Below are 19774 nucleotides of genomic sequence, written 5' to 3'. Positions count from 1 at the left end.
GACCAGCATGGATCCAGACCAGCCTGCGCATCCGCGCAGTCTGGTCAGGATCCATGCTGTTCGCTAACAGTTTCTCCAATTCCAATAGGCTTTAAAAGCGAACAGCATGGAGCCTGACCAGACTGCGCGGATGCGCAGGCTGGTCTGGATCCATGCTGGTCGCAAACCCACTATGTTGGTTTTCTCATGGCACGGCTCAAATATCAAAGTTTCCGCAGAATCGTATAAAATTACTTATTTTACGACTGCGACCCATTTTTGAAAAGTCATGCACTAAAACATTGGAATTTACAAACAAATGAAAAATGTTATAAGGAGCGAAAACGACCATAAAAATAATAGAGACACACATTCTGACAAAGTTTTATGACAATCAAGTCAAAAATATTGTCTCTAGGGTGTTTACAAGGTGTTTCAATGTTCTGAAATAGTGACCTAGTTTAAAATGTCAGGTATTAAACCTTAATTTCATAGAGACAAACAAACACTCTGACAAAGGTTCAGGAAGATCAAAATGAAAAATGTGGTCTCTAGAATGTGAACAAGGTTTTCTATTATTTGACCTAGTGACTTAGTTAAAGATCTCAGGTAAATTGACCTTAATTTCATCGAGACAAACGTTCTGACATTTTTTTAAAGATCAAATGGAAAAATGTGGCCTCTACAGTGTTAGCAATGTTTTTTCTATGATTTGACCTAGTGGCCTGGTTTTTGACTTGGGGTAAACCATTAGAATTCATAGAGACAACTATTCTGAAAAAGTTTAATGAAAATCAAAACAAAATGTTGCCTTCAGAGTATTAAAAAGAAGTTTGACCTAATGATCTAGTTTTTAACCTCAGATAATCTAATTTGACTTGTTTTATATTTCATAGAGACAAACATTCTGACAAAGTATTATGATAATCAAGTAGAAAATGTGGCCTCTAGAGTGTTAATAAGGTTTTTCTATGATTTGACCTGGTGACCTAGTTCAAGACCTCAGGTATAATAATTTCAAACTTGACCTAGCTTTCATAAAGAAAAGCATTATAACAAAGTTTTACGGAGATGAGGTAGAAAATATGGACTCTAGAGTGTTAACACAGTTTTCCTACTAACTGACCTAGTGACCAAGTTTTTGACCCAAGATAACCCAGTAACAAACTCATCCGTGCATTCTGATCAAATTCCATTAACATCTGGCCTAAAATGTGTCCTCTAGTGTGTTAACAGTCAAATTGTTACAACGCACGACAGACATCGCACGAAGACGGACGCCGGACACTGGGTGATCACAATATCTCATTTTGAGCACTTTGTGCTCAGGTGAGCTAAATATATATAAAGTCGTTGTTGCACCTTGTTGAAAAAGATCGTTTGGTATTTGTATGATATTCAACTATTTTTTGGTTTAAAAATGAAATCTACACCACTGTAGTCTTATAAATTGCATTCATCCATTCTCTAAATACAATAGTTACCTGAAGGCCCTATATCGTTCAAATGACACGTTTTTACCCAGATAACCTAGTATCTTATTTGACAAAGATTGCATAGAGACAACCATTTTTACCATGTTTCTATAATTTACCCAAGTGACCCTGTTACAAATTTATCTAAGACTAAAACAGACAAACATTTTGACTAAGTCTCGTGATGATCAGGTTGAAATAATAGATCAAGCCTCTAGCATGTTAAGAAGGTCTATCTACGCTTTGATCTAGAGACCTAGATTTTATAATAGATAATGTACTTTCAAACTTGACTTAAGTATCATAGAGACAAACACTTTGACAAAGTTTCAGGAAGATGAAGTAGAAAATACGGCCACTAGTGCATTCACATCGGGTTTTTTTGTGGTTTAACCAAGTTACCTAGATTTTGATCACACGTAACCCATGTTTTAAACTGACAATGATTTCAAAGAGACAAACATTCTATTAAAGCTTTATAAAGGATTTATGAAGCTCAAGTATAAAATGTTGGTCCAATTTCGGGGATACTTTTCACGGCTACCAAGTTCACATTGTCAGTAGTTCGATCCTTTGGAACGCATAGAACGCAGTCAAACAAATTAATAGCAGACTCGGGTCGACTGAATCAGATCACGAGTTCTAAGCTCAAGTATAAAATGTTGTCTCTTCAGTGTTTACATAGTTTTTCTATGATTCGATATTGTGACCTTCTTTTTCAACTCATGTAAACCAGTTTTGAAACTGGCCTAGAATATACAGTGACAAACGTTCTAGAGTGTTAATAAGTTTTTATTCAATAATTTATTTTGTGACCTAGTTTTCAACTCGGGTACCCCAGTTTTAAACATGACCTATATTTCATAGATACAAGCATTCTGACAAAGTATTATGTCGCCTCTAGACTGCTGACAAGATTTTACCATGATTTGACCTAAGGACATAATTTATAAATTAAAGTGAATCAGTTTTCAATCTGACCAATATTCTGCCAGTTTTATGAAGATAAAGTAGAGAAAATGTGGCCCCTAGAGTGCTAACAACGTTTTCTTTTTAAATGACCTAGTGACCTAGTTTTAGACCTTAGATAACCCAGTTTCAAACTCGTCCGAGATTTAATTAAGGTAATCTCATGGAAATTAGGTCAATATTGAGACCTCTAGTGTTAACAGTAAAATTGTTGACGATGGACACCGGACAAACACAATAGCTCACTTCGGGCACTGTGGTAAACTATTAAAACTTTTATGTGTATTTTGTAACTTTTAAAGGTGAGATGTGGTAGTATAATGAATATGAGCCGTGCCACGAGAAAACCAACATAGTGGGTATGCGACCACCATGGATCCAGACCAGCCTGCGCATCCGCGCAGTCTGGTCAGGCTCCATGCTGTTCGCTTTTAAAGCCTATTGGAATTGGAGAAACTATTAGCGAACAGCATGGATCCTGACAAGACTGCGCGGATGCGCAGGCTGGTCTGGATCCATGCAGGTCGCATACCCACTATGTTGGTTTTCCCGTGGCACGGCTCATATAATTATCTTTGCATTATTACGTATTTTTGAAATGCTGAAAAAATGAACTGAACGTATTACATTTTAACGGTACTGGCAATATAGCAAATGGCGGGTAAGCTGTTTTGCTAAATATAGTTCAAACCTTCCTATTGTCTTTCTTTTTCTGGATAGACATTGTTTTTCTGTCTCCAATAACGTATCTTTCAGTATAATAACTGTTATCATTGCTTTGTACTGCTATTTCAGATAAAACACGTATCACTTGGCGGTATAATAACCTGGCTTTAAATGGTGTCTTACCGCGAACTGTACTGAAACCCTAAAACACCACGTGAATGGGGCAGAAACGTATTTAAATGCAAAATATACACAACTAGCATTAACGTTTTAGAACTGTTAAACATACAGACCGTTTAAAAAAACATATAAGGAACATACTATTGAAAACATTAAATTTATTAGCAACAAAATCTATAAAGTCAACTCCAGCGGAATGATTTTAATTCTAAAGAGCTTCTAAAAAGCGGGGAAATATACGCCCGAAGTTAAACACCTAAGGAGGTTAAGCACCACCACGAAGACATAGCTATATGAAATCCAAGCAAGCTTAGAATTCATTGACAAATCAGTTAAGCATAAAATAGTTGGAATTAATATCACTCATAAAACTTGAAGGTGTTTTGTCACAAAAACATATGTCTCCCCCCTTTGTATACATTTAGTTCTGGCGGTCATTTTGCGCAGCGAAGCGGAACATGTCGGCGATATGCACAACTAGGCTTGGTACTGATCACTCCTGTGAAGTTTCGTCGAAATCTGTCCAGCAGTTTGACCTGTGAAAGCCAGACAAGATTTTTCTATCTTTAGCGATGGTGGCCATTTTGTGAAGCGAAGCGGAACGTGACAGCGATATGCACAACTAGACGACAGAAACCGTTTTTTCGGAGGGTAACTGCGGAGTCGTGGGGTTAATAGGGGCTGGGGAAGTAGATTGTTTTTGAAGTTATGCTTCACGAAGTATGATACTTTTGACCTTTGAGCTCAGTTTGTGACCTTAACCTTTCGCCTGCCTGCCTGCTTCATGCGCGCTACACATCGCCCCGTTGCAACCAATCTACATGCCAAGTATGAAGTCAATATCCTGACCTATCATCCGGACACAAAATAATACCCAAGATTTAATCTTTGAGCTAAATGTGGGACCGTAACCTTTAACTTACTGACCCGGTTTTGCGACCTGCACTTCGTGTAATCACCATCTACCTTTACTGCAATTTCAAATTCAATACGTTGAATAGTTTTCAAATTGTGCTCTGGACACAAAATGTGACGGAAATATTTGAAATTTGAGCTCAATTTGTGACCTTAACCTTTGACCTTACAATCTAGCGCAACGCACTGCTTATCCTTAATTTTGATCACTACCTACCGATCTGCTAGGATGAATACCTCGGTTTTTAACTTATTGTTTAAACACGAAATACGATGTCAGATTCAATATGTAACCTTTAGTTTTTTACCTTCTTGCTCTTTGGACATCGTCTCACCGGCACCTACTTTTATGCCAAGTTTGAAGTCCAAATATTTTTTTACGTTTTATGCGCTAGCTACTAATTTTAACGGACAGACAGACGTACATTTATTTATTTTGTTGGGTTTAACGCCGTACCGACACAATTATATGTCATATGGCGACTTTCCAGCTTTGATGGCGGAGGAAAATCCCCAGGTGCCCCTCCTTGCATTATTTCATCACGAGCGGGAAGCTGGGTAGAACCCTCGACCTTCCGTAAGCCAGCTGGATGGCTTCCTCACATGAAGAATTAAACGCTCCAGGCACACGCGTCATCACATACTACATCCGTTTTTATTTTCAAAACGAGTGTATAACGGTAATGTTTTTGAGCACTTTCGAGAGAAGGTCCATATGTCAGTGTTCAACAAATGCATATGGTACAAAAACAATTAAAACAGGAATTAACCACGACAATATGGCACACTCAAAAGTCGTCATATGTAAGTTTAGGTGTCTTAAGGTGGTAGTATAACAGTTGATGGAATCTTAGTCGCTAAAATCTTCTAAGGTTTGTTACTATATTAGTACAGAATGTAAACCTATACATTTCTGGGAAAAAAATCTTTTTTAATTCCTAAACAGATAATACAAAACTGGTGATATTCCTTCTAAATACAAAACGATATAGGTCACTAAAGGGAATAAAATGTTCACCCAATCATCAAAAATTGAACAAGGCTTACATACCCGCTGTAACTAGTCCCGTTCCCAGGCAGCAATGTTTTCTAAGATATAAACATGGCTTGAATGAATTTGTTAAACTGCCACAAAAGGAATATGCCTTTCACAGTATTTTGAAATCGGGCCAGCAGTTTGAGACGAGAGGCATACAGGGTAAATTAGACCCGTCCCCTGGAGGCCAGGTTGTTGAAAGAAACAGAATGATATGAGGAGTAGAGGGTCACCCAAGGAACATTGCTGTGAAATTATTTAGAACTGGATCAGCAGTTTCAGGGGAGAGGATTTTCTAAGTGTATGGAAAATTAATAAAATAGAATGATTTGAAGAAGTTTAGTATACGGTCACTCAATGAACATTTCTGTTAAAGTTTTTCAAAATAAGGCCAGCGTTTCTATTTATTTTGGACGACGAACGGACAAAGAGGGACATCTAACGGCTCTTAAAGCTCGCCATGAGCACTTCGCGCTTAAGTTAGCTAAAATATTTTCTGGGGTTGGATAGATGTTGGGCGGTTTAATGTGGTTGGGCGTGGTAGGAGGGATGACTGGATACTTTAGAGATAATAACAAGAAACAAAAGAAACTGGAAGCAGCGTAAACATTTTTAGCGGGGAAGGATGTGAGACGCTGACAACGTGTGGAATGGGGATCACGGAAGTTTAACAGGCACTATAAAGAAACGCAGGATACTAAAGCGAAAAACATATTTGTGGGGAGTGGTGGTGGTTGTGTTAGGAATAAATGTGGGCGAATGGGTGGGTGGGTGTGGAGACATAATACGAAGAAAACTTATCAAAGAAGAATTAAACAAATGGCGGGGGAGCTAACATCAGAGTGGGATGGTATTGATTAATTGGAGAAGTACGGCAGGGCAGATGTCGGGATACTAGGAGACAATAACAAGAAAACACAAGAAACTGAAAGTACAAAAAATATGACTTATTTGGGTGTGCGGGGAAGAGGTTTGGATATACAGAAGTTACCAGTCTTCCAACACTGTTCCCTGAACACATTTTAAATTCCATACGACACCCAAACGGCACAACCGCTTTTTGAGCATCCGCCCTAAAAACGCAGTACAACTTTTGGGTATAGGGGATCAACATGAACTGTAATAATCCTTGTAAAAAATCAGTGATAGTTCAGAATTCTATTCCCTTAAGTGACCTTATCTTGTAATCATATGCTCCCAGTATAGTCATTTTTATTCATTCGCCGTCTTAAGTGAATTTATGGGACAGGGACTGTGAGGAATAAACAATTTATATTAAAAAGAAATAGAGCAAAAGTTGATGATACATATGCCTTACATTTAAGCTACAGACTTCAAAATTCAAAGTTTCAAATTATTCTAAACCTTTTTCTTATAAATGGATCAACTGTTGACATTTTTATGGAAGCAAAGCGAACTTAGTTTTAAGATTTTAATATTCATAACATTGCAGGATGCGAGTCTCGAGCTCCTGAGAAGAAACTCTTTTGAAACTCACAAAACATACATTACTATCGTTTATGTTCAATCATAAAAAGAGCTCGTAGAACACGAAATGCCCCACTTGATGCATTCAATAACCGTGCACAAGGAACAGAAATTATTTGGTCACTGTGCACTGGACGTTTGATGTACTGACCTCGAATCAATAATTATGGGTCATTTACCAGTCATAAGTGACCTCCGTATCAAATGTACGTGATCTTAGACCAAGCATTCTGTTAATTATTTGGCGAAACAAATTCTAATGTCCTGTGTCAATGTGACCTTGACCTTTGACCTACTGACCTCAAAATCAATAGTCATGATCAACCTCCCTATTAAGTTTCGTGATCCTAGGCCCTAACGGTCACTGTGACCTTGACCTTTGACCTACTGACCTAAAAATCAATAGGGGTCATCTGCTGGTCAAGATCGACCTCCCTGTCAAGTTTCGTGATCCTAGTGCAGCGTGCACGGTCTAGCTCAGAATATATAAAATATAGTATAAGTTTTCCTATGGGCTTCCTTGCCGACTGATTGAAATAAATTATTTTAAAAATATAAAATAATTATTGCTAATCCACCTATCTCAATTTAACTGATGACGAGCACTCAAAATTAGTGGATGGGGTCTTGTTGTATGGTGATTCACAACAAACAATGCCCGAGGTGAATACCATACATAAGATTTATCAAAATACAACCAGATATCAAGTTCCTATCGTCATGGCCCTTTTGCAATGTTTTGAGTAAGGACTCAGACTGTGATAGGAGGTCAAGAACTTAATAGTATTTGGTAATATTTTCCTATTTGTTATCTCTAGGCAGCTGGGCAGATTCTTTAATATATTTACTTTGACGTTGTTGACTCCTCGGTAGCCAGGCAGATTCTCATCTCTTCGTGGCGCTGGCCTCGTATTTATAAGCTTCATCCAACTGTAATTAATGAGCGCTCAATGATCATGACGAAATCAATCTCTTTAGTACAATGATCATCGAAGTGCGTAATTTGTCTTTAATTTGTGTATTTTCCGTAATTAGAACCTAAAACTATCGTAATTGACGTGTAAGTAGATAGAACTTTCTTTTCTAGGAATTCATGAAAGATAAGTGCTAATTTCGTTTAGTCTATTATCTAAAATATTGAATTATAACGGTTCATCGGTGGGTGCGAATATGATTGGGTTAAACTATTTTAGGTACGAATTATAAGGTATGCAGTAACTAAATCATATCAAACATTCTGATAGAGGCATCTCACCACACTAGACCCAAGCGTTCTCAAGTTATCGTCCGGAAACGGTTTAAATGTTCCAGATCACATTGACCTTGACCTTTGACCTACTGGTCTCAAATCAATAGGGTCATCTGCTGGTCATGACCAACCTCCCTACTAATTTTCTTGATCCTAGGCCTAAGCGTTCTTGAGTTATCATCCGGAAACCGTTTAACTGTTCCGGGTCTGTGTGACCTTGACCATTGACCTACTGATTTATTTCAAATCGTTAGGGGGTCATCTGCTGGTCATGAGCAACCTCCCTATCAACTTTCATGATCCTAGGCCCAAGCGTTCTTGAGTCATCATCCGGAAACTGAATGGTCGACCGACCGACAAATGTAAAACAATATACCTCTCCTTCTTCGAAGGGGGGCATAATAATAATTATGCTACCGTATAACATAAGCTGACTAATCATTTCTGTCAAAAAGTAGGAAGATCAAACAGAAAAAGTTTGAATTTCTAACCGGGAATGTTTAAAAATACCTTTTAACGTACAGGATTGTCGTGTATTATATATGTTTAGATCCGTGTGAGAGACAAACTGAAAAAGGACTGTCAAGTCAAAACAGGAATATACTACTATCAAGTTGAAATTCTGCATTATGCTTAAAAGCTATAAATAAAAATTTTCCCAGAACAAGAAAATTTAAATGCAGCAAGCGCAGCTGTCTATATATTACGACGTATTGCATGTTAAGTAAACTGTTCATATAATTGTGCTTTAGCCGAGTATTCTGAAATTATGCCTTTGCAAAATGGTCAAAAAGTAACCTGTGCCGTTTTACATTAACACCGTGTCAAATGATTTCATTGAAAATACTAAAAAGCGATATAAAAAGTAAAACAATTGTGTAAGAATTATGTTTGGCATTGCTAATGTATAACTGATTTGCACTTAGCCCCGCCAAGAGATCAAACCATTCCATCTTCCTTCGTATACAGTTGTCCATAAGAATGTCCAATCAGCTGTACAAAAGACCTGGTTGGCCTAGTTTAGCCTATTCATGACAATAAACAGCATCTATAAACATTTAACACTCTTCTCTTTGCTATCTCTTTCGTTTATTTAATTTGCGTAGATAAAATATAAAATATTGTAAAAGGTTGAGTTGATATCAATGTGTGCGGGTGAGTATCTGTCGATAATCACTGTACACAATAATAAGCGTCCGCTATAAATAATAAAACAGTTTTAAAATACACACGCATTAAGATACATTTCAGAACTGCTTTTGGTAAATGTTTAATAAAACGCGGCAAGTAAAACATGTATTCCTATACATACCCGTATATGGCACGCCAAATAATTACGTAAACTCAGGTTCACGGTCGAAAAACTAGGATGAACGGTCGATAAACTAGGTTTTTCGAACGTAAAACCAGGTTTTTCGAATACTACTGTGAAATCATTTTTATTCGCGTAGGACGAATTTTCGCGTATTTCGCGCTAGAACCGATGCGCGAATTTAAGACTGCGCTATTATTATTTTTTAATTTATTTTTTCATTTATAAATTGAAAATGCGCGAATTAAAGCCCGCGCAAAACAGTCCTTTTTACGTTTGCGGGAAATTTCATGCAAGCGAATTTAAATGATTTCACATTAACCTATGTTTTCGGACGAAGACGTAAGATAACGGGCGTAAACCATAGTTTACGCTCGTGAACCCAGGTTTACGTTCAATAAACTAGGTTTCACAACTGAACTATGAATTTCGGTCGCTATCCTAAGTTCACGAGCGTGAAACAATATTTATGGGCGTAAACCCGGGTTCACGAACGTAAACAATAGTTTACGAACGTGAACCTATATTAACGACCGTGAACTTGGGTTTACGACCGTGAACATGGGTTTACATAGGATAACGACCGAAAATCATAGTTTTGTTCGAGAAACCTAGTTTATCGAGCGTAATCCTAGGTTCACGTTTGTAATCTGTGGTTCAAGCTTGTAAACCCAAGTTCACGGTTGTAAACATAGATTCCCGCTCGTAAACATAGGTTCACGTCCGTAAACTATGGTTCACGGCAAGCAAATTATCCAATAATTACATTCTTGGCCGAAAAACTTGGATTATCAAATACTTACCTATGTTTTCAAGCGAAAACATAGGAAAACGGGCGTAAACCTTAGTTTACGCTCTTGAACCCATGTTTACGTTCGATAAACTAGGTTTTTCGATTGAGCAAGAACCTATGTTTACGGGCGTGAACCTGGGTTCACGAGCGTGAATCATAGTTTACGAACGTGAACCTATGTTAACGACCGAAAATCATAGTTCACGCTCGTATACCCTAGTTCACATTCGTAAACATAGATTCACGTTCGTAAACATAGGTTCACGTCCGTAAACTATGGTTCACGGTCGTAAACATAGGTTCAAATACTTACCTATGTTTTCAACGAAAACATAGGAAAACGGGCGTAAACCTTAGTTTTCGCTCTTGAACCCATGTTTACGTTCGATAAACTAGGTTTTTCGATTGAGCAAGAACCTATGTTTACGGGCGTGAACCTGGGTTCACAAGCGTGAACCTGGGTTCACGACCGTGAACTTGGGTTTACAAGCGTGAACCTACTTTCACGAGCGTAAACTATGGTTTGCGGCGTTATCTTATGTTTTCGCTCGAAAATATAGTTTAGTATTCGAAAAGCCTGGTTTTACGTTAGAAAATCTGGTTTATCGATCGTTAATCTTAGTTTTTTGACCGTGAACCTCGGTTTATGTAATTATTGGACAATCGGCGTGCCATACCCGTACACAAACACAAATGATATACCTTCCTATTTTTTGATAACAGTTATTCGTTAAGTGGACTAACCCACATATTTAAGACGAAAAATAATTTATAAATAAAAATCCATTACAAGTGAGTACTCTAAAAGTGATAAATGGTACAAACTTATTGACACAAGATTTTGGCAAATAAAATAACCAAATATATTGCGCAGAAGGTAGTAAACCGTTGCATCGCGTTTGAATTTTTGCAGAAAACTTACATTGTTCTTGAACTTTTACCAATATCTTTTCAACTTTTCATCCTCTTTATCATTCTTCAATGTTATATATACATTTTATGCCAAACTTTGAGGGAATGAACATGTTGAAAAATTTCAACCAAACTGTGGGCGGGTAGCTTTAATGTCAAATCCTAACTTTTACACATTTTATTGATCACAGCCGGTCCATGATCATTATAATCAAGTCTTGTCACCCATTTCGAATCCATACTGCTCAGAGAGGCCATGATTGAGCCGCCACTCCATGCTGCATAATGTCTTTCGGCACGAGGAATTTCTTTTACCTTAACATGAAGACCGGACGGAAATATTTTGTTCATCTCAATTTGCAGTCTCATTGTGATCCCTGAGAACATCGTGTTGCCTCCAGATAAAACTATATTCTTACAGGCAGAGTTTCGTATATCTGCTTCAGCTAGATTCAAAGTTCTTTGTACTTGCAGATGAAGACCGGGACAATTACAGTTAAACATATCCGGTTTGAACAAACCTTCACCACACATTAGTCTCTCTTCATTTAGCTTGATAGTTTCGCCGTCTGGGAGTGTGTAGATTCGTTCATAGAAATCGGTAGATTTGGCGAGCTTTAGATCAGCGTCATAATCCTCTGACACGAACACTAACTTTTCTTTTATTGCTTTTGAGTAAGGCAAGGGATCAACCGTGAAAGTTTTGTCCTTAATATCTGATATCATTTTGGAAAGATGATAAGTCAGTGATCTCCCTGCATAGAATGTCTTTGGTATAGTTTCTCTTATGAGACGACCTTCGTACACAACGCTTGTGTAAGTCGTGGAATCCCCCGACTCTACAACCGTTCCGGTAGTCAGTCCGGAGCTCAGCAAAGATAAAACGGACGTATCTTGGAGGTAGAGTGCTTGTACATCTAAGTATTCGAACATAATCTCCGCCAACTTTTCTCTCATGTAATTTGGATTCAAAGGAGGTTCTGCGATAAACACATTTTGTTCTTCGGAGTTTACCTCTAATTTTGTCATTGTTTTGTCATATATATCTTGCATAACGTCCCAGTCTACAACAATACCATTAGCTACTGGATGAACTTCTGTCAAATGACACTGTTCATGACCTGGTAGTTCAATATCGACTGATTTTATCGCTCGCTCATTTAAACTGCTATGTGTACCTTCAGCCTATAAAGAAGTAAAATCATTTAAGGTAATGCATTCGAAAAGACAATCAGCAACTTTCGTGTGATATCGTATTCTTATATGCTCTTCCGGCATTCGTAAGCCGTTAATATAACTCAGAAGCGCACATGGATTTCCGTGACAACCGGGAAAAGCCGAAATCAAATTCGGAGAATACGTATTTCAACGGGAATACTAGTAACCAGTTGTTATTAATACCCTTAACGACAATGTCATTTAAGTGTTTACTGGCGTTCCGAGTTCAACATAGCTGCGACTTATGTTTTAAAAGCAGACATAACATAACGATCCGCCCTGATGAAGGTTCCAAGATGGAGCCAAAAGCTAGGCAAAGCTCAACAAAAAGTCTCAGATAGGTAACCATCATCACTTATTGCTGGTGTAGTTGTCTCCAAAGTTACAACATACAAGGCTTGAATGCATAGCAATGTTAACGCATGCATGCGTATAAAGATACTTTGCTTCACTTGAGTCAATGTTAACATTGTATATCGTAAATTAGCTATCTAAAAGCTGCCACAAACACTCCAATACAAAACTGACACAGTTCGAAATTTTTTAAAGTAAGTTAATGCTATAAAAATACTTCCTCCTACTTAAACGATACGGATCATTTTGTCTGATTTCAATCTGATAACACACAAAAATTGTTTGAAGAACCAGGAAGAGAATTTGAATAGCTGAAGTAGCCATAATTCAACTGAATATTAGAGCAGCATATGGTCGTTTCAAGTGTTCTTTTGTAAACGAGTTATTACCTAAACATTCATAACATTTACCAGTAAATCACTTGTTTAAAGCAATCAACATTCGTCGTTTCCATAAATGGATTAGCTTGCAGCAAGTCCCTCTAGTTTGCGATATTCTATATCCTTTAATAATTAAACTTTACAGGCCTGGTTGAATAAGGTTTGTAGGCTAATCATTGGAAGAAAAAACAATGGTGCAGCTTTTTAGAATCACCGGTACAATAATTATATGAGCCGTGCCATGAGAAAACCAACATAGTGGGTTTGCGACCAGCATGGATCCAGACCAGCCTGCGCATCCGCGCAGTCTGGTCAGGATCCATGCTGTTCGCTAACAGTTTCTCCAATTCCAATAGGCTTTAAAAGCGAACAGCATGGAGCCTGACCAGACTGCGCGGATGCGCAGGCTGGTCTGGATCCATGCTGGTCGCACACCCACTATGTTGGTTTTCCCATGGCACGGCTCATATTAAGCTGTATCTTGAAATCGAACAACTCTTAGGATAAATACTAGTAGTTCAGTATAATTTTGTGCCGGTCGGGAAGGATCGAAACAACTTTGTAAAGTATGAAAATATGACCAAAAGATGGAAAAAGTGTAACTCCATAAATTGAACAAAGCAAGTGCCTCGGTTGCCTCAGTAGTCGTTACAGCCCTCTCTCCACGTCTCATACAAACACATACACACTATTACACCCATCATCTCAATTCAGCCTGTCAACAGAAAAAAACATTTTTGATATTTTCCCCCATACCACCACTTACTTATGTTATTCCATTCAAAGATTTTACATGCCTGCCTGTATAAAACTATAAAAAAAATCCCTGGTTGTAGATGCAGATGGGAATATCCACCTGGGCCCAGTTGTTCGAAACTTTAACAGACTGTTAAACTAATCGCCTGTTAAATTTTGATTCAAAATACTAGTCTTGGTGGGAAACACTAGTAAGTTGTTTTAATTTTACTGTGAAGACGTTTCAGCCGTCATAATCCTTAAGTCATACATTTGTTTTTCTAAGTTTTCTAAAATGTCGAAATATTACTTTAAAAGTTAATCGACTGTTAGCTTAATCAACTGTTAAAGTTTCGAACAACTGGGCCCTGGAGGATAACTTTTTAGGCGGTAACGAGGCTCTGTCGAGCGGAAGGTGGATATTCCCATCTGCAACAACATCAGTGTTACAACTTTTTCTTGCATGCCCTATTTAAAAAGTAGCTCTAATAGAAAAGAAAATCAAACAAATTACTTTTCTATAGCACTGTTTTCGTTTTGTTTCATTATCTGCAGGGAAGTCTTATGCGTTTTTCGTTAATAACATTTATTTTCATTGAGAAATATATTATATGGAACAAAGAGAAACCTTCAAGATATTTGATATTTTATCCGGTATTACGTAAAACATAATTAATGCTTAAAAACAATTACAACACAGATGGTAGATCGCTGTATACGTCATTTGCACACCGGGGTATAAGATGGAGTTTTCCAGCACCGGTGACATCACTGGAAATTCGCCAGTCCGGTATGCAAGAATATTATCATTTCTTACCTTCACCAAAACACACACACACACATTCCTCTACACTCCAAACTCTCTTCCCTGTGCATTTTATCAACTTCTACTCATAACTGAACTAGAGCTTCGATCAGTTCAAGAAAGATCTATCTCTAGGATCCAAGATCGAGGTGCTGAGTAATACAGACCGTATGTTTTCACAGACACTTGGGGGTCAGCACCCCTCCCAATCCGCCCCTGCCAACCTTCAGCCACTATATTTTCGCCTTTTAAAACAAACTGAGCACATGTTTCGATCATACAACTTTTGTTACTTAAAAAAAACTCTTTTCTGAGCATTGATAGAATATGGAAGGTTTTTAACATGTTGAAATTGTACATAACAAAAGTTGTTGTATGATCGAGATACGCTCAGTTTGTTTTAAAAGGCGAAAATATAATGGCTGAAGGTTGGCAGGGGCGGACTGGGAGAGGTGCTGACACCCAAGTGTCTGTGTATGTTTTCAGAAGAAAATGTGCAAAGTTTGAATAGAGTCTAGCTTCGAAAAAATAGTCATGCATTTTGTAGATCTATGCCTTGAAGGCGTAATTTAATTTAAACATATATGAAACAATTGAGTACATTAACAGCAGTAGAGGTAATAGGCTTAAATAAAGACACTAAGTTAAAATGATAACTAATCGCGCAAAAAAGTGAACTATTCCTAAATACTCTACAGCATCCTGCAAAGTAGATAAAGTACACTATATGTAATTCCGTACATACCTTAAAAATGAGGTCACGGCATACAAGTGTTGGGGAGTCATCCCCTGCAAATCCAGCTTTAAGTGTGTCACTACCTGGATCAATAACGACAGTATTTCGTTTCCCTGTGGTCTTCATAGTCATTCTTTAACCTCTAGCATAGTCCTAAAGTAATAAGCACGATAACAGATTAATTCCTGCCGCTCTTTCAGCAGTGTTGTGTGTTGAGCATAAAATAAAACAAATGTAGAATATAATAAATTTAATCGTCTTTGCACCTGATGTGAATATAAAATTAACGATACCGAAAAGGAAAGTAGACTTCTTAAAAGGTTAAAATATGCAAAGCCAACTCATGTTTATTGATCATTATTTTCGTATTTTTGTCAGTGTGAAGTTTTTAAAATAAAGAACAACTTAGGCATTTACCTGTGTTTTAAATCACAACCGATAAACTCGTATTGTAGTTAGGATGGCTGATCATTTTATACTGAAGTCAAAATGTCTTATAGTATACATGTATAATCTATAAATAGATTAGCATAACATGTGAAATGTGCTAATATTCCCTGCGATTTTCTAGTTAAAGAGAAAATGTTGCTCAGCAACATATTAGATAACTCAGCACATTGAAAACCTGTTAATTAATACCAAAAACCAGTTACACACACTGATTAGCACATTTATCGAACCGTAGAACAGTCACTGTTTTGAACGTGCAACTCGAAACGCCATGTATGGTACGTACTGTGTCGACAGGGAAATGGCACTAAAGGCTCGTCTACACTATTCAAGAAAACTTGCACAAGATATAAATCACAGCAACTTGTATAGTGTAGACAGTACATTGTGTCCCCCATTAGTGTCTTTTTGAGTGGCAGTTTCCAGATAATTTTCGTCTACAAGATCTTGTAGCGTTTAGAACTCATCCTATTTTCCTTGGATGGTAGTGCTGTCAAATGCTCTGATAAAGGGTTTTTTATGAGGAGCACCTGCTCAGTATGGTATTTTGTTTACATTTTTTCATTAAATGTGTATTGAGATATAATAAAATCATCATTGAATGTTTGGCTTTGATGATTTAACAATAAACATGGCAGTGTGAACAGCAGAAAAAAATGATGTTTTTTATTGAATGAAATGCTCAAAAGCCAATTTTATATAATTCAATAATAAAATCATATCTAGTACTCCAGTGGAAGAGTAACATCAGCAAGTTCGGTGTTCTCAAAAAGCATTTTTACATTATCAATGATGTTTCTCACAAGGTTACATATTAACAAAATATGACTGTTTTATCATATTTCCTGAAATAATATCTTTTAAGTAGCTTTGTTCTTCAACTGGACATGTATCACTTCAACTAGAGTTTTTCTCAATCAATGTTTTCACCAATGATTAATTTTTAAATGTACAAATATTTTATCTTTATAAACACTTTGTCCCGGTATCATTTCGGCCATCTTTCTTATTTACCTGTCATGATTTCCCTCCATTTAAAATTAATGTGTCTTCCAAGTTCAAGAAATATTGCAAAGCACTAATTGCTTGTACAAGATATAAATTATCTAGTGATTTATGGGCCCTACAAGATTTTCTTGAATAGTGTAGACGAGCCTTAATAGGCCTACGCCGACCCTTAATTGGCTCTTGGGTGTTTTCATGAATTTCATCGAATTACAAAAAAAAACTGATTGCGTCTAGAGCTAAATCTAGAGCTATATTTTCTAGGAGACAATGAAGATATTTAATTTAAAGCAATAACAGTCAAATTTGCCACAGACACTTTGAGGTCAAGCCCCTCCACTCTTCGCCCGTGCCAAATGACAAGTCTTTATTACAAACACTGAAACATGCTAGTTAATAGTAGTACTTCTTATTGCATCGATAGTAAATGGTAATTTTAAAACATGTTGAATTTGTAACGCAACATAATGACACAGATCTATCACTCAGTTATCAATTTGTATATAGGCAAAATGTTTCCTACAGACAGAATTTCTTTAAACTTTGTGTACTGACTGACTAAGAGTCAGTCAAGTTTAAAACAGAAATATGTATTAAAAATCTTAGGTACATGGGCTTGATCTTTAATCATCTGCCCTTGAAAATAGATTTTTTCCCAGTATTTTCCGACTTTAAAGGGCAGATAATTCATGACCAATGCTGGGTACCTATGATTTGTTTTATTTTATATTTCTGTTTTTGATTTGATCCTCTGTCAGTAAACACAGTTTAAAGAAGAAATTCAGCCTGTAAGAAAATTTTGCCCCATGTCAATATAGACACGTTGGCAAATGTCCTTGCACCATGGACGTGACAAAATGTTCAGTGTGTTTTAAAAGACTAAAAATATTGGCTGACGCTTGACCTCCAAGTGTCTGTGAATTTTGCTCGAAAGACCACGTCTATTAAGATACCACTTGCATTAAGAGGCGACTTTTTTTATTTCTCCTATATGTTGTTATAGAACAAATTGCATTGTCTTAAGCTACTGTTGCCCTTCCCTTAGTTACACTGTATAGGAGGGTGCCGTTTAGACCCCTTTATAAATTGAAATATATCCATTCGACACAATATACAACCGATATATACAGTTTAATACAATCATTAAACTTATTTTAGCAATCAGTTACGTAATTAATGAAGTTAATCATTGTTGCTTTTTTAAATTCAGAAAATAGATGAAAAGAATGTATAAAATTCAAACGGTTAGTTTAAAATCCATATTACATGAGATTATCGGAACTGTGCTCCAAATTTACTATTACTAGTGTATGTTTACTTGCAAGAGCGGATCCAGAAATTGGGTGGGGATGGGGTGTGGCGGGGCCCCGGAGTTTTAGGGTGTCCGGGGGCATGCACACTCAGAACAATTTTGGAAAGTATACCTCAAATAGTGTAATCTGACTTATATGTGATACATCTGAACATGAATACTTGAAACAGTGTCGTCTTTTAAATTTGTAAATTTTCAAAACAATGCAATTAAACCAAGTTGATCCGATTATTGCCTGCTCCAACCCAACCACTTAACTTAATTTCTGCAAGCAAAGTGAGCCGAATTATTTAAAAATATTGACTAAACTGAAATATATCTCAATTTAAGGATATAAAAATGCCTGCTCGCCAGATTTTAACCAATATCCGCCTTGGATCTAGGATGGGACCAATATCAACCCTAACCCTAATCCTAACCCTAAAACGATAAACCCTAACCCTAAACCCTAACTCGTACCCTAGAGCGGAGTGATTACTAATATTCGAATGTGAATATTAAGTTCATAACTATTAGTGATGGGCCGACAATCGGCGACAATCGGATAATCGTCGGCATGGCATTCATGATTGCGATCGCCGACTTCATTTTTCCCCGACCGATTAATTACTTGGCACCCTAAATGGATAGTTTAGTTGTTTCTGACCTTTTTCTTTCTGGTATTTACGGTTCTTTGGGGCAATTATGCCAAGGGAAACTACTCTTATGCATAAAATGGCTACCTCCAACGTCTCGAAAGAACTCGCGGTCATCTACTGATGGACAAACTTTGGACATTAGTTTGGCAGTATGCATAGCATGCTGTAAGACTTATGCAAGCAAAAGTATTTTTCAATTTTTAATTTTGTGGGATTGAAAACATTCCAGTCGTTATCTAAAAATTAATAAATCGTTAGTACTTGTTTTTACTCCAAATAATTTTAACTTAATACCACAATATCACTGGATTAATACCGTCTGTCTGCATTCTGGTGGAATTAGGACGAGTACCTGATTTGAAGTTTACTATCTTCACAAATATTTTACTTTTACACTGTTAACTTACTCGTGTTAATGATGGGATACAATAGAAATAGGGTATTTAATCTCTGACAGTGGTTCATTTGTTAAGTAATGATATAAAACATACACTGTGAAGTGAACTTATAGATATGCAGCTTAAATAACCGATTATCCGATTATATCCGATTAATCGAATCGGTTGGTTTGTCCGATTATGCCGATTAATCGGTTGGCAAATCTAACCGATTTGCCCATCACTAATAACTATTCTAGAATCCGTTGCTGCTCTTGTTTTTGTTGTCTAAAACAGTAGTCCTCAGTTGCTCACACACGCACACAATACCAATACCAAGATAAAAGAATAAATATGGGACTATTTTTTACACGTCCAGAATATTTGTGTGATGCGGTCACATAGAAGTAGAAGGAAAACTCAAACGACGCGAAGTTGATTTAGAGCTGTAGCCAGTTGCTGCACCGTCCATGATTCTGGAATTAAAACTTTCTTTGAAGAATATCTCTTTCTATCTATATATATTCTTTTTCTGCCGAACTCCTTGCACAGTTGACAAGTCAGAAAACTTAGAATGTTTAAAGAAAGAAAATATAGAATAGAAATCATGCAAGTAAGTAGCAGGATCTTTGCCTTGGTACGTAGATTTTATACGGCAATTCAGTAAAAACTTCAAATAAAATAACAGAAATGTTATCTTTACCCGATTCATTTTTCAAGATCAACCAGGATACGCCATAAACATGGCTGCCAGGACTAGCGGTACGTTTTCAAAATATCTTGCCATAAG

General features: G+C 37.0%; 1 protein-coding gene across 2 annotated transcripts; it reads right to left on the bottom strand.

Annotated features, from left to right (window-relative positions):
* Positions 1-3412: 3412 nt before the first annotated feature.
* LOC123532504 (actin-2-like) lies at positions 3413-15880 on the bottom strand. 2 transcript variants are annotated; one of them, XM_045313971.2, is made up of 4 exons: positions 15620-15880; positions 15212-15355; positions 10520-12159; positions 3413-10197 (listed from the first exon to the last, which is right to left on the bottom strand). In XM_045313971.2, exons 2-3 carry the CDS (start codon positions 15332-15334, stop codon positions 11137-11139), a joined length of 1146 nt encoding a protein of 381 aa, XP_045169906.1. In that variant the 5' UTR covers positions 15335-15355; positions 15620-15880; the 3' UTR covers positions 3413-10197; positions 10520-11136. The 2 variants fall into 2 exon arrangements, with proteins under 2 accessions (XP_045169906.1, XP_045169899.1); XM_045313964.2 differs by lacking the exon at positions 15620-15880 and having other exon boundaries at positions 15212-15524.
* Between the last annotated feature and the right edge of the window lie 3894 nt (positions 15881-19774).

The sequence above is a fragment of the Mercenaria mercenaria genome, chromosome 1, assembly GCF_021730395.1.
Source record: "Mercenaria mercenaria strain notata chromosome 1, MADL_Memer_1, whole genome shotgun sequence".
Lineage (NCBI taxonomy): Eukaryota > Metazoa > Mollusca > Bivalvia > Venerida > Veneridae > Mercenaria > Mercenaria mercenaria.
This window is presented reverse-complemented; position numbering and strand designations above follow the sequence as displayed.

Bases quoted from the DNA above. Each gene is read 5' to 3' on its own strand.
- LOC123532504 (XM_045313971.2), bottom strand. From the start codon at position 15,334: ATGACTATGAAGACCACAGGGAAACGAAATACTGTCGTTATTGATCCA. The intron at 12,160-15,211 runs GTATGTACGGAA...ACTTCTTTATAG, and splicing joins GCCGTGACCTCATTTTTAAG to GCTGAAGGTACACATAGCAG.